The sequence below is a fragment of the Narcine bancroftii genome, chromosome 10, assembly GCF_036971445.1.
Source record: "Narcine bancroftii isolate sNarBan1 chromosome 10, sNarBan1.hap1, whole genome shotgun sequence".
Lineage (NCBI taxonomy): Eukaryota > Metazoa > Chordata > Chondrichthyes > Torpediniformes > Narcinidae > Narcine > Narcine bancroftii.
This window is the reverse complement of record NC_091478.1, coordinates 100302259-100318411: the sequence shown is the minus strand read 5'-3', so window position 1 is coordinate 100318411 and position 16153 is coordinate 100302259. Positions and strand designations below refer to the sequence as shown.

The following is a 16153-nucleotide window of genomic DNA, read 5'->3' as shown; positions in this document are numbered from 1 at the left end:
ATACCACCTTAAGTAATCCTTTACTAATCACAGAGCACCTATGCATAAGGATTACTTAAGATGGTAAGTAATTGAAAAGTAATTGTCTAGACAGACAATGATGTTCCATTTCCTTTATTACTAACAAGAAGATGGACTGTTATTTTTCAAGTTATAGATTGAATCTTGATTTTAACTTGCATAGTTGCCGTGATGACATTCCAGTTCAGGCTTCTAGATCAGCACTCAGGCCTCTGAGGTATCAATTAAATATTACTCAAATCATGTTCCTCATCCTTTATGGGTGAACTTATTTTTTTAAAAATACAGTGGTTGATATCTGGAACACCTTGGCAGGGAAGAAGGTGGAATTAATCACAATTACTAAAGGACCATTCAGACAAGGCATAGAAGGATATGGGTCAAAGTGGCCAAACGCGATTAGTGTAGATGGACAAAAGAATGACATGTCGAAGGATTACACAGTCACAGTCATCTCGCAGGACTAGACTAGGATCTCTCACACTCTTCTCCAATTACAACCTATGTTTATTTTAAAGGATATCAGCAATACCAGGGTTAAAAACAAAGCTATCATGCATTTGTTTCACTGGTGAAATTTGAAGATACATGGTGACCTTTTATGTCTTATTTTCATTTGATGTAAATGTTTTTAATGTTGATTCAATGTACTCAGTCTTCCAGATGAGATTATAATCTGGTATGAATCAAAAGCAACAAAATACATGTAATCCTTAGGATAAGATGCTCAGATTTTTTTTTTGGTTGGTTTTCCAATTCTTTAAATAGAGTAGGTTAGATGGGTTTTTATATATATCACACACACAATTTTTAATATCTTTTTTGAAGTTTTATCTTGATATATATTTACGTGATATTGTATTTTCAGTTTCATTCCCTTTTCTTCATTGTATTGTATTATAAAAAAAACAATAAAAAGATTGAAAAAGAAAGAAAAACGAGATTGATAATTATACTTTGAATGCAGTCAACATGGATGCTGCAGACCAGAAGATGTATTTGTGGGCCTGGACTGCTAAATGGGAAATGGAGAAAGGTTATGTATTTTTAAAAAAAACCCCAAATACTCCATTTTGAGAAGTCAAATACAGAATTTGACTGATGAATCTATACAAAACATTAAAGAAAGTACATTTGGAATACAGTGTGCAAGTTTGAGTTCCAAAATGGTGAACAGAGAAGAAGTCACTAGAACAACACTTGGATTATTGTAGTGAGAATGCCATGCAAGACGAAACTTCATTCCAACAGAAGAGATAAGAGGACAGCACAATGCTATTACAGCACCAACAACCTGGGTTTGAATCCACTGCTGTCAGTAAGTAGTTTGTACATTCTCCCTATGTCTGAGGTTTTCTTCGTGTGCTCCAGTTTCCTTCAATCTTCCAAAAGTACAGGATTGATTGGTGAATTGTATTGGATGTATTTGGCAGTATGGATCTCATGAGCTGGAAGGGCTATCCTCCCCACTGTGTCAATATATTTTAAAAAACTGATGGGAGGTGTTTAAAGTTACGAACAGTTGTTCTATCAGAACTAGACCATTTCAAATCTAAGATGCTAAAAGTGAAAATAGCAGATTTAAATTCGACAGGAAGATATTTCAAACACATTGTATCATTTTACAAAGCAGGTCATAATCATGGGAATTTTGTCAAGCCTGTGGGGGTGGGGGGTATGGACATCCTGGGGAGCTAGGAATTAATAAATTGCTTTTTTTAAATCTTGAAGTTTTCCAACAATAAACAAGATAGATCTGAAATAATGGGGAATGCATGTTTATTACAGAATTGTTCATTAGAAAGGGTTCTCCAAGAGATTAACAAGTGCCACAGAGCGATCATGGTCAGTAGCTTATATAATACAAAGATAGAGGAACCCATTAACTATATGTAAAGATAATGGCTCATAAAACTTGTTCTTCAAAGGGGATTTAATGAAATCAAGTCAGGGAGTCTCATCTGAAAGAGGTAGGCCACATGAATTGATAACAACAAATTGTTGGCCAGATAGAAATTCAACACAGTGAACTGGAATGAGCCAAGGACAGTGGAAGCAGAGAGAAAAAAATATATATTTGTTCTTTGCCCTGTGCTTGAAGGAATCTAGGCAAACATATTGTGAGACTATTTTTACTAGCACCATTTTCAAAAATTGAATTACTTGAAACCAGTGCGTAGCTAATCTGGTTTGATGTGGTTAGGGCCAGAACAAAGGAACGCAAGGTCAGGCTGCCACAATGGTGATAAAGCAATCAAGTAATAAAACCTTGCAATCACAAAAAGTGCTGGAAGAAACTCAGTAGATCATGCAGCGTCTATAGGAATAAAAGATATGCAATTAACATTTCAAGCCAGAGCCCTTCATTAAGGCGCTGCATGATCTGCTGAGTTTCCTCAGCAATTTTGTGTATTGAACTGCAATCACTGCATCTGCACTTTCCTGTTTAAGTAATTAAACCTTGTTGCCTTAGGCCAGAGCCAATGAAATGTGATAGAGAACGGCCAGATGCCCCACAGTCAACAAAATCGAACCAGAATGGCTGATCTGATCGGCAGAAGTATCAGAATGGAAAATTTGGGAGCAGAAACAGCGACTATCCCAGAGACCAACCTTTGTCGAAGTGACTTACCTCACATCAGAAACATGGAGATTTTATCGTGATCAAGTGGCCTGGCCAGTGAAGACTCCCATTCCAGGGTATTATCTTTTCTATTGTCTTGGTTAAAGTCAAACAAAACTTAGTGGGTGTGTACAGATACTTAGGTTGTATAACTTGCATGCTTGATATAGTCATTGCTAACTTTATCAATATTGGACTTTATTAATACAGATTCTCTCTCTGCTTAGCCAATCATTTTTGATGAGGGCAGATGAGCATCAAGGTGGCTGATGAAGATCTGCAGACTTGGAGCAAACAATTACACAAATTCATGTGATGGAGTGTGGCCAAAGATTTTTGGGACTTCTTGTACAGCCTCAGCCAAGGCAGTGGTGGATTAACCTACCTACCCACAGGTCTTTGGGATGAAAGGGAAACCAGGGCATCCAGGGGAAATCAACACAGAGATGGGGAGAACTTGTAACCTCTGCATAGAAAGCACCAAAGGTCAGTATTGAACCCAGGTATCTGGCACGGTGAAGGAGCAGCACTCCAGTCTTGTCCCAAAGTGCAACGTGCAGGGAAAACGCAAGCATAGCCTCAGACACTTTCGGGTGCAACTGAGAACACGTGCATCTGTCCTGAAGAGCAAGTCCAACAGCATGATCCACATTCAGCTCACAATTACACACAAAAATTGGAGGAAAAAAATAGAAAAAGGCAAATGCTCAGGATTTGAGTGCCATGTGGAGGCTGCCATCAGAGGTAATCAGGACAGAAAATAAGGAATTAATTCTGCCTAGGAATGAGGGACCTGGTTGATCAGGAACATGACAAACACCAACTGAGGTGTCTTGCTCCAAATGCACTTCAAAGCACGAGGAGTTAAGAGGGTTCACCGAATGATAATGCTTCTTCTAGTGCAAGAGTCAAATATAAAATCATACTCCATTAAACTTCGACTGGGGTACTGTGGAAGGCATTTTGATTGGGTTGCATCATAACCTTGTTTGGAAACTGGAGTTCCCAGAAAAACAGATGGCTGCAGAGAGTGGCCAACCTAGTCAAATCCATCATGGACACTAACCTCCCATCCATTGAAAACATCTTTCCAAGCATTCAACGCAGCAATTAACATTAATAAAGAGCCCCCATCACCCTGGTCACTATTTCTTCAGAAAGAAGGTACAGAAGCCCAGCACCTCTAGGTTCAAGAACCAAAAACGTTTCCCCTAACAGCTATCAAGGACTTGAACCTCCCCATATAACCCTCAACCTCACCATAAGCTACCCTGGGACCACCAAAAGATCTGCCTGCACTATTGAAACATCACCCTTTTCTTGCACTAACTGCAGCTGTGAACATTTATCTTTTATTCTTATCTCTTTTCTATCTTGCATATGGTATAAATTTAATTTATATTATTGCAGTTGGTGCATCTTGCACATCCGTGTGGCTGCAGCAAGAAACAATTTCTATGCATTCTACTTCTATATATGACAATAAACTCTTATCAGAGGATTGTGGGTCAGCCACAAAGGATGGAGGAATTTTACGGTGAATCTGTGGACTTCTCTACACCCACCAGCTGTGGATGCTTCGATATTGAGAATATCCATAGATGAGAGCAACAGACTTTTAAAGGAAAACCAATGGAGACGGGAATCATACCATTAACTTACTGAAGGAATGAGCAGGCTCAGGGAAGCTATATGGTTCACTCCTGCTTTTGTTTCTCGTGGATAGAGGACAACTCAAGTCCTACTCTAAACACAGACAGGTCACTGAAGGTGAAGCAAAATTACTGGAGAGCCAGCAGTGGAAGGTGAAGGAACTTTAGAAATAGGTAGAGCGAGGGAGAGGGACTCCCCAGTGCAGAGAAGTTAGAGCAGTGGTTCTTAACCTTTTTCTTTTCACTCACATACCACTAAATATTCCTTATGCCAACAGTGCTCTGTGATTAGTAAGGGTTGCTTAAGGTGGTATGTGGGTGGAAAAGTTTGAAAACCACTGTTTTAATCGTACCTAATTGACTCGTTATGTGCATGGTTTCATAACTCCAAAGGAAATGGGCCACTGACAATTTTTATCAAGCAAAATATTTCTGTAATAATTGGGTCTAGAGCAGTGATTCTCAACCTTCCCTTCCCACCCACATCCCACCTTAAGCAATCCCTTACTAATCACAGAGCACCGATGGCCTAGGGATTGAAGTGGTACGTGAGTGGAAAGAAAAAGGTTGAGGACCACTGAGTTAGGGGATGATCCACGCGAGTAGTTGTGGGAAATGGAGAGAACAATCAGGGAGAAGGCTGAAGAAATTTTCTGAAACAGGGGAAGGCCACATTGTGGGTGATTTGGCAACTACGACAAGGGTTCCGATTTAATGTGTTGGGAGTTAGAGGAGGTCAAAGGGCAATGAATGAAATTCACAGAAATTTATAGCACTGGAAGTGGTCACTCAGCCCATCTTGTTGATGGTGAGAATGGGAGTTTAATAATTCCACGGTAGCACCTCTCATCTGTCTCTTTCCAATCTGAGGACCCTTTTGTTGGAATGAAGAGATGAACTAAACTGGTTTTAATGTCGTGATGTATTGCTTATCCAACTCCTTTAATCTGATGTGGAATATATAATCAATACTGGAAATTTGATTAAACCATTCCAGCATTAATGACATTATATACTAACCTTCCCAGCCAGTGTAGACAGGTCATCCCCTCCAATAACTTTCACTTCTTCTGCAGTTTGATCATTCTAAATTCACAACAAAACTGTGATAAGTATTATGATTTACTGCATTAACAGCATTCAGTAGAATTTCTCCATAAATTAATTCAGTTCTCATTTGATTTTATTTCAACGCGATAACCAACCTATTGTGGACATTGCACTTTAAGCTATTTGCATTTTCTTTTCCATGGGATGTGTTGCTCTCGACATTAATCACCCATCCCCAAATGCCCTCAGGGTTACAGTCAGTCTCCTTTTTATAATGTGGCAGTCTTTCTGATGAAGGGGCACTCATAGTGCCGTTGAGTGTAGAGCTCCAGGGTTCAGATTCAGCAATGAAGAAAGGCAGTAAATCTTCAGGTGTCCCCCTGCGTCTGAGGACTCATCCTCCTTGGAGGCTGAGGTCATAGGTTTATGAAGAGGCTCAGGCGACGTTCTGCGGAAGTCTCACACTGTAGCCACTGCTGGAGTGAGTCATTGTTCAAGGAGACTGATGGGCATCAATTTTCCCCTGGATGATGTTAAGAGTTTCTAAGACTGTACTCATCCAGACAAGTGTAAAATATTTCACAGTCCTAATTCTTAAATAGTGGAAATACTTCAGGGAATCAAGAAGCAAGTTTGTAATAGATTGTGATTTATATTTCTGTATTTTCTGAAGGTAATTTTGGCTTTAGTCCACGTGTTCCCTTGTCGATATTTAACAATTACTCTCATGAAACAAACGTGAAATTAAACTAATGAATTAAAAACTGGACAGCAGTTAAACCTCAAGTGTGCATCTCACCCAGATGGCTCAGTCAAAGGAATGTGTGAGTAAATGTCCTGTATAGATAGGCAAGGTACCAATTAAATCTCCAGTGTAAATGTAATGAAGTCAAAGCAACTGCAGAAATGATAGCATCAAGTTCTTTTGACCCTTGCAAATAAAAACTCCTACTGTGAATACTACTTGGCTTATATTTCCTGGAGAATGGACCCATGCTGTTAAAATATTTATACTTAGACAGTGGTCAGATGCTACTCACCCGCACAGTCCATCAGTGTACCAACAATTCACACATAAAAAATGGCCACTTGGCTGAGATATGGTTCCACTGCAATATCAAAGCAAGAGGCCATTCAGGCCATCAGGATTATGCAAGTGCCAATTCCTGAGGATGGTTTGTAAGCAGATGTCCACAGTAATCCATACTATATGTTATTGCTTTACATACATTTGCTAAATTGTTTTCAGGTTATTAAATATTCACCCAATAGTATACAGTATACACAAACATTAATAGCTGAATACAGTGTACACACAAAAATTTAGCTATTAATGAATACCACAAAACATTATTCTTATTGCCATCTTGAAAATAAAAACTTTCAAAATACATGGGAAAACTCATGTGGAATTGGATTTCTCGCAGGTAAACCGTAACCTTACTTACACAGTAACTCTTCAACCTGATAAAATCAATGGTCATTGGGAGCGACTCCTCCTGGTTTCTGTTCAGAGCCTTGATATAGTCCAAAAGGTCAGCAAAGAACTTGTAACCCCCCTTCAGTACACAAAGGACCACAATGTGATCTCCTCCCATGTCCTTCATTATATCTCTGGCCAGTCGCTCGGTCCTTTTGGGAAAGAAAAGGAACAGGTCGGTTACGACTGCAGATGGCACTGGGCACTCCTACAATCCCACGTCTTCAGCCAAACCCTGCTTCAGCCATGTGGGGAAGTGATGGTTAAATTACTGGACAGAGGTCAGTAGGTTAGAGAAATGAAGACAAGCCCTCTATTCTCCAGGCCAGCCATTCTCAACCTCCTGGCCCCCCCCCCCCCCCCCCCAGGACTCTGAGCAATGGGCCCCATTCCTTGTGAAGCAGTCAAGTTTTGGTTTCTTCCATACTTCTCTCCAACTACATAAAGAACAAAAATTATTTGTGTTGCACAAGGTCAAAAGAAAGCAAGGCTTTTGCTGTGGCTGCCATTGAGAACAGCTGCAATGTTTCGCAACCTTTGTTCCACCCAGAAATGTCCTCAAGTTTTCCTTTACTTGACAGAGACCCCATAGCAAACCCACAGGCCACCAGTGATAGAGAGAGGATGGTGGGAAACTTGAGAATTTTTGTTTTCCTTTTGTCATCAACCTTCTTATTTAGCTTAAAGTTTATTTGTCACTTGTTTAGCTTAAAGTTTATTTGTCATTAGATACCTAGTATAGTGAAAGGGTTCTTTGGCGACCAGTCTAACAGGTTATTACCACTCAGATAGCCATGTAATGAGTACATTTTGCAGAGTACTGTATAACAGATCAATTCTTACCAAGGGCAATATATTAGCACTACATTCAGGAATATTAGTAATATTTGCTGTTGTCGCTACTACAAACCTACAGGTCATCAGTGGTCCACAGAGCACAGGTTGAAAAACATTGCTATGGAGCTTTGTAGATTGGGAGATAATGGCATGAAAATGTACAAAATTCTAACTGGACTCATCAGGGTGGATATTCCCTCGGGCTGAGGAGACGAGAACATAACGGGTTAGTTATTTGGACTGAGAAGATGACATTGCTTCATTCATGGGGCGACTAGACTTTGGATTTCTCTACACTGGAGGCTCAGTCACTGATCATTTGAAACAGAGTCGATAGAGATCTCAATATCAGGGGAACTGGGGGATATGTGGGGATAGTGTAGGTGAATGGAATGGAGGTGGAATACCACCCATGATCTTAATGAATTGTGGAGTAGACAGCAGGCTGAAAGCACCACTCCTGCTCCCAATTCTTATGCTCTTATCTCTCAAGATCAAAGATTCAATCCCATTAACACAGCTTTTCATTAAATAAATCTAAAATAAAAATGCAAAGAAATCAAGACATTCACAAACTGCAGTAAAAATATTGAAGACTGTTTCCCACCTCCCCAAGACTATGACCCTTTTAACACAACAATACTTACATTTTGACAGGCCAATCATTTTTCTTCACTCATCTCCATAATGGTAATTTACTACTGTGGATTTGTTAAGCATTATGAAGCAAAGAACAAAGAAGGAGCTCGTTTATACCCTTCATGTCATTATTACATCAACTGGAATCATCTTCTTCAATTTTATTTACCATGTTCATCTACAGCCTGCATAACTGACATTGCTTTGTCATTTAAAAAAGGGATTTTCTTCGCTTCAATAAATATCACCTTCTAACTTCAAACTTTATAACACTAGTTACTGATTCACCATTTCTAACCTTCACTAACTTACACTTTCAATGCCTAACCATTTAGAAAAGAAAGAGAAAAGTCCTTTCAGCCCCTTGAGACTTCCACCATTCAGACATTTCATGCCATTTCTAAATGCAAGCCCATGTCTTGGCTCTATGTCCTTTCCAGCCCTTCACCAGTAAAAATTAACCAAATGACGAATGTTCCAAGAGTTCCACAGTTCTATTGATTTTTTTTTTAAGTTCTGTTTCCATAAATAGCTTTGGAATTAACATTTTAGTACAAGGGCCTTTTGCTCAAAATTCCTATCCTAGAAGAGTAGAAGATTGAGTGGATAATCACTTTTCCCATTAGCTTTTTAAACATACCACATATCATGCCTAGACTGCGTAACTCTTCTTCACAATCTAACCCTGGTAACACTGGAGTGCATCCAGAGAAAGCTTCCTTGGAGAGCTAACTTATTCTTCCACATATAACATGCTCAAACCCACTGTGGTTCCAAATGTGGTCTCACAGCTTTGCAAAGCCTTCTCCCCACCCCCCCCCCCACCCCACCCTACCCCCCACACTCTTATTTATAAAATCAAATTATTTGTAATGAGCCATGATGATTAAGGTACACGAGGTTGCACATTTCTCTCTCAAGAACATCATTAAAGTTTTCCATTGAATGATCTTTGACCAAAAAAAATGTTAGTTCTCTTCAGATGCAGCTTGATCTGCTGAGTCAGTAACACTTTCTTGTAAAGGGGATTCACCCTAGATGCTCCTCATCTCCAGACATAAACGTGGTCCCTTTGACCAATTACATTCCCCTAAAGCTTCTCTGCAGCCTTTCCAAGGTCTTGGTGGTCTTGCCATATTGTGCATCCCAGCTCAAACCTATAGCTGAGAAGCAGTGTTATACATCTTACGTCAGGAATCCTGTATGTACTTTGAATAATCTTGTCCACTTAGTTGCTGATTTCAAAGAAGTCACGTTGCATTTAAATAGACAAATATGACAACAGAACAACATACCTTCAGCAATACCAGATAATAGACAATGACTACTGCAAAATTTGAAGGAGCCTCTCTTACCTATCCATGATAAGCCCATGAGGAATGAATACTCTTTCAAGGTCTTCTTCATAGTGCTTTGGAATACAGAATAACTCTGGATCGTATCCTTGTTCATCATCGCCTATCTGCAGAGATCAAAATGTCACCATTAATTTCCAAGAAATCCAATTCACTCTGCTACTTTAACCCTCTGTCAGGACAGTACAGTGATCTACCAAACCTCTGGAGATGGTAGCTACAGGAGGAGGTGAAAAACACACAGAAAAGCTAATACCCAGAATATCCAGCAGCCGAACAGGGAAAGAGGACAGAAGGTAGGGCAAGGGAAAGAAAAATATTAGAGAAAAATCTTTCACAATGTTCCAAAACAATTTGCAACATGTTAAGTACAATTGAAGTGATGTTGGTTGCACACAGCAACATTTCACAAAGGTCAATAATTTGGTTGGTTAATCAATATTAAACAAGGATGCTGGTGCACTCAATGGATTGGCCGCTACTACTATGACGTTCCAGTTACTTATTGTGTGTTACTGTTGCCGAGTCATATTTACACTGTGCAGAAGAACTATTTCAGACACTTGTTGCTAGGAGCCAGCTGAATCCTTCTTGGTTTGATGGAAATTCTTTATCAATGCTGAGTTAGCAAAATCGGAGAGCCGGTTTCTCTTCTGGGATTTGACTCCAAGACAAGGAGTTATTTACATTGAGCTGCTGGAGGGGCTCAGCAGTCAGACAGCATTCCCTAGTGGAAGTGGTCAGTTTAGGACCCTTTTTCAAGACCCAACCCAAAACACTCAACTGGCTATTTCTGCCCATGGACCCTGATCCGCAGAGTCCCTCCAGAAGCCCAATGTTTGCTTAAATTTCCAACATCTGCAGTTTGTGTTTCTGAAACATTTATGCCAGTTAGTGAACAAACCACCAGGGAACCTGAGGAAATCCTTCCACTTTGGGAAGCACCTTTATAAAGTAGTGCTGTTGGTTCTCATACATATATCCGTCAGCGAAGAACAACGAATAACAATTTCCAACAATGCGACACATTGGATATGACAAGCTTGTTAGTCACAAATAATTATCATACACATGCACCAAATATTCTTACTTGCTGCGGCTGAACAGGCTCTTAATTAAAAAAAAACCATAGTATACATTAAATTAAAAGAGAAATTCAAAAGATAATAAATATTCAGTTACTGTAATGCAGAAAAAAAAAGACAGCCTTTTTGTGGTGTCGGAGTATTTAATAAGTAGTGTTGCAAGGGATGCTGAAAGATTTCAGATTTATTGTCAGAATACCTTCATGACAATAAAATACAACCCGGAGATTTTTTTTTTCCCTGCAAGCCAGGCAGAATTACCACTTATTAGTAGTACAAATTTAAAAAAAGTACGATTCCTTAAATGAGTCTCTCATCAAGTTTGTTGAGGAGTCTGGAGCAGCTCTTCCTGAACACGGAGGTGCAAGTCTTGTGGCATCTATACCTCCTTCCTGATGTTAGCAGTGAGAACAGAGCATGCTGGGTGATGTGGAACTTTGATTGCTGCTGCATTCCCTGTAGACCTTCTCAATGGTGCAGATGGTTTTCCCTGCAATGTCCTGGGCTGCGTCCACTACCTTTTGCAAGGCTTTAAACTCAGGGACAAAATGTGTCCCCCATACCAGACCATGATACAGCCAGTCAGCACACTTTCCACCACACCTCTGTAGAATTTTTCTGGTGCCATACCAAACCTACAAAAACTCACAAGCAGAGATGCTGACATACTTTCTTCATGATGCCATTGGTGTGTTGGGTCAAGAAAAGATCCTCCGAGATGGTGACTCCCAAGAACTTAAATTTGCTCACCCTCTCCACCTCTGATCCCCCAATGATCAGCAAGTCGAATACTTGGTTTTTTTTATTTCCTGAAGTCAACAATCAGCTCCTTAGTTTTGGTGACATTGAGTACACACTGCCGTAGTTATACCAGAAAATTTGTTGTTTTGCTGTCGTACTGAGCCACACAGCCATAGGTGTAAACCAAATAGAGCAGGGGGCTAAGAACACAGCCCTGTGGTGCTCCAGTATTGATGGAAATTGTGGAGAGGATGTGGTCTAGAGGTGAGAAAAATCCAGGATCCAATTACACAGTGGGGAGTTGAGTCCCAGGTCTTGGAGTTTGCTGTTTGCTAATCAATTTTGAGGGGATGATGGTGTTAAATGCAGAGTTCTTCCGTAAAGAACGTGCTGATGGATGCATTTTTGTTGTCCAAGTGTTTCCAGGGCTTTGTGTAGAGCCTATGAGATGGCATCTGCTGTAGGCATGTGGCTACGATAGGCAAATTGGAATGGATCCACTTTGCCACTCAGACAGGTGCTAATAGCCATTGGGAAGAAACTGTACTTGAACCGCAGTATTAGGTTACAAACTTTCCAAAGATAACACCCAAATCAGGTGGGACAAATAACTAGCACAGAAGGTTTCCAGTTTGCTGCTGAGATCTAGCATGTCTCTGGGTCAAGGTCACTCTACCTGGGTGGAAGAAGAAACACACATTGCTGTTCTCCCATCTTCTCCATTGCCTTTAAACTATTGGGAATAAGCAATCTGGAACAGAGTTCGGTAGCATCCTGGTTAGCTTGCATGAACATTAATGGAAGAGCATCACCATTAGAATTCAATGAGGTCTTCAAAATCAGAAATATTGCCAAATATTGTTCTCTAATCAGTAACTGAATGTTCTAATAAAATGTATAAACATTTGTCACATTACATTCCGTACTTGCAGTACATATTTCTCATTGGACATTGGAGCGGAGAGAGAGCTAGACAAATGTCCACTTCTGTATGCAAGGACACTGAGTGAATCAAGTTCTTTTCAACATTAATTGCCTGTATGAACAAGTCATAAAATGACCTACCTTACACACAGAGGAAGTGACTGACGCCAACTTAAAGTTGAGGTGTTGAGAAGTTATTTGGACTCTTTGACGAAGTGTTTCCAAAAATTCATGACCATCTCACAGAGAAAAACATCCGGTTTCAAATGGGCAAACACTTACTTTTAAAAACAGGAATCCTTGGATCTCGATTCTTCGATAAGAGGAAACATCCTCTTCACAATCACCTTGTTTACACCCTTCAGGATCTTTCATCATTCAATCATATTTTCCATTACAGAAGAAACTACAGTTGCTGGAATCTGAAGCCATACACAGTGTGCTGGAGGAACTCATCAGGTCAAGCTACCTTTTAGAAGAAGGTATAGACCCTGTGGTCCAGTACCTCTTGGTTAAAGAAAAGTTTCTTGCCAAAAGCTATCAGTGGCATGAAGAATCCCAATGAGTTTTGACTCGAAACATTGTTTTTCTCCCTTTGATGTTACTTGACCTGCTGAATTCCTCCACATTGCAAGCTTACATTTTCAATCACACAATATTTTCCCCAATACACATCTATTCCAGAAACACAAGAGACTGCAGATGCTGAAATCTGGAGCATATTTTAAAAAATTAATTTAGACATGTGCTACCCAATTGACCTGCCAACCCCGGTACATTTTTTTTTTGAACAGTGCAAGGAAACCAGAGCACCCAGAGGAAACATACGCAGACACAGGGAGAACATACAAACTCCTTAGAGACACTGCAGGATTTGCAGGCACTGTAACAGCATGGCACTAACCGCTACGCTAACCTTGCTGCCCTTCCAGAGGAACTTGGCAGGTTGAGCAGCATCTGAGGGAGAAAAAAAAATGAATGGTTGACGCTGCAGGTTGGAAGCCTTCATCAAGACCTTGAGGGGAGATAGCCAGCATAATGAAGACATGGCTTGGAGGGGTTAGGCAGAGGTCAGTAGGAAATTTGTGAATGACAATTGGAAGAAGGATGAGCAACCTTTGGGGAAGGTGAGAGATAGAGTAGTCCAACCAGAGTGTTTTTGAGCCACAGCATCACCTCACAGCAGGGTCACTGTCAGAACAAGTCTAATAAGGGGGCATTTGAAGACTCTCAGTGGGAGGGCAGGCTTAAATCATGTGCTGGCACTAGCGTTGCGGGTGGGAGAGGAACACTAACACATTTGGGGGGGGGGTGGGGTCAATGCTCATGAATTCCATCCCTGCCTCTTGACTTTACATTTAAAAATATAAACATATTTGTTGTGGAGTGAATTCAGTGAGAGATTCATTAGATTGGTCGCTGGAGGCAGGTTTGTCTTGCCAGAGGGGATTGAGGCCTGTAATTGTTTAAGTTCAGAAAAAATGAGAGGTCACTTCATGAAAATGTCATATTTTTGAGGGGTCAATAGGGTAGTAACAGGGAGGGGGTTTTTTTCTGGCTGAAGAGTTTAGCCTAGAATTATGGGTTTGTTTCAAAATAAGGGGAAAGCCATTTAAGACCGAAATTATTTCATCACTCGGAGAATGATAATTTTTTTAAAAGAATTCTCTACTCCGGAGTATAGTGGAGACCTAGACATTTAGGTTTCAATAAAGTTATTGGATTTTTGTTTAAATCAGATGACTGTGGAAAAGGGAACAAAGGCAAGAGATGCAAACATTTTATTGTCATCTTCTCCTGCAGAAGCAGACTCAAGAGGATTTCCCAATCCCACCCCTTGATCTTGTGGATGTTTCTGCAGTGTCGAGGTATTGGCATGTTATTGAGAGCCTCGGAGAGGAGCCAAGATCCAGAAGCAGATCCTTTCAGACAGTGCTAACTTGCGAGGAAGGTCCCAAATCCTAATATTGACTGTCAATTGAAATCCATTCTCACGAAGGTTTCTTCCTGCGACAACATATTTCATGTAAAAACAGTAGTTCCGAAAAAATGAGAGGTCACTTCATCGAAATGTAATATTTTACTCCACACAAGGAGTCCAGCATGCAGAACACAAGAATTGAATCAGAATTTCTGGGATTGCATTTTGTTCCAATCGGCTAACTCTTTCCAGAAAGAGGCAGGAACAGACCTGAAAAGTACCTCCTGTTTCGCTTCCCACAGATGTGGCCTGGCCTGCTGAGGACTTTTGAAGTTAATTTTGGAATTTCTGCATCTGCGGTGTCATTTAGACATTTCATTTGATGTGGACAGATACTTGGACTTTAACAAGTCGCTGAATGTAAACTGCCAAGCGCCTCTTTGCATTGAATCTCTGCAAATGCGACCTGACCTGCTGAGTCCATCCAGCATTATTATTCTGTTATATTTCAGCATCATTTGTTTTTTGAAATTATGGGTTGTTTGCTCAATGAAAATGAGAGGCAATTCCAGTCAAGCGCGCTTGGAACAAGCACAACCAGTGTTCAGAGCCCAACGAAACTCGCGGGGCGACACTGGATACATCTTGCAATCCCAGCAACAGGATAAATGCGCCTGGCATTAAATCTGAAACAAAACCCGCCACCAAAGAGGACAGATGCTCACCACCAGCAGCCCCGAAGCCATCGCATTGGATGCGGAATTGAAGCAGCAGGCGAAGCCCTGGTTGCTTGAGCTCCTCCGTCCTTCCACTCACTGCGGCTTCAACAGCCTCGGCCGACCTTCACCGACCAGCTGATTCAGAGGGTGTCCGAGGTGCTCAACTCCTCCCCCCCACCCAGATCACCGCCCTTCGGCCCGCAACCCTCTGCCTGCCTCCCCGCTCAATTTCCCCGCCGCTGCCCTGGGACGCGCGGTTCTGCTCGGGGGCTGAGGTCTTAACGCGGTCAAGGGCGAAGCGATGAGCACATTATAATGGAGAGAGAAGAGGTAAAATCCTGGAGGAACTCAGCAGGACACAGGAGGTAACAGAAAAAATACCAGCCTTTCGGTCTTGAACCCTTGTGTTTGTAGCAAAAACACTGAAGGAACTGGGCAGGTCAGGGAGGTAAAGATGTTCTGTGGACGCAGAACTCTGTGGAGTTCCTCCAGCATTTTTGCATTTATACTACAATTACAGCGTCTGCAGACATTAATGGTTCACTCAAATTCCAACAGAAACTCGGCACAATTGTTGGTGGCGGGATTCATGTTTCACACCAGCCTCCTATTTAGCTGACACTGCCTGCAACCGTGGAGGAATCTGGTAGGTCAAGCATGGCTGGCACCAGCTGGCTGGCACCAGCTGGCTGGCACCAGCTGGCTGGCACCAGCTGGCTGGCACCAGCTGGCTGGCACCAGCTGGCTGGCACCAGCTGGCTGGCACCAGCTGGCTGGCACCAGCTGGCTGGCACCAGCTGGCTGGCACCAGCTGGCTGGCACCAGCTGGATGGCACCAGCTGGATGGCACCAGCTGGATGGCACCAGCTGGATGGCACCAGCTGGATGGCACCAGCTGGATGGCACCAGCTGGATGGCACCAGCTGGATGGAGAGTGAAACAGGAAAGTCTGTAGAGGCTGTTATTGTAAAAAAAAAACAGACGGAAATGCTGCAGGAACTCCACCGATAGATCATTAGTCCATTTTCCACTGGCATCCCAGTTAATTGGCTGTGCAGTGACCAGGGATAGGAAGCCCTTTGTGCCCTTTCCACTCGGGCACTAAT

The 16153-nt window shown here is 41.5% G+C and overlaps 1 protein-coding gene and 1 long non-coding RNA gene across 4 annotated transcripts in view; one reads left to right on the top strand and one right to left on the bottom strand.

Moving 5' to 3' along the window:
• hprt1l (hypoxanthine phosphoribosyltransferase 1, like) overlaps positions 1 to 15185 on the bottom strand; it is a 27657-nt gene extending 12472 nt beyond the window's left edge. For 2 of the 3 annotated variants that reach the window (XM_069902072.1, XM_069902075.1), the window contains exons 1-4: positions 12160 to 12251; positions 9658 to 9764; positions 6795 to 6978; positions 5317 to 5382 (exon numbers count right to left, since the gene is read on the bottom strand). In XM_069902072.1, the coding sequence (XP_069758173.1) occupies positions 5317 to 5382; positions 6795 to 6978; positions 9658 to 9764; positions 12160 to 12183 (381 nt within the window). In that variant the 5' untranslated portion in view covers positions 12184 to 12251. Of the gene's footprint in view, positions 1 to 5316; positions 5383 to 6794; positions 6979 to 9657; positions 9765 to 12159; positions 12252 to 15053 lie in introns of those variants that run through there. The other variant, XM_069902073.1, reaches the window with a different exon arrangement.
• LOC138745033 (uncharacterized) overlaps positions 14851 to 16153 on the top strand; it is a 17727-nt gene continuing 16424 nt past the window's right edge. Inside the window, exon 1 of the long non-coding RNA XR_011345918.1 lies at positions 14851 to 15412. This is a non-coding gene — a long non-coding RNA (uncharacterized lncRNA). The remainder of the gene's footprint in view (positions 15413 to 16153) is intronic.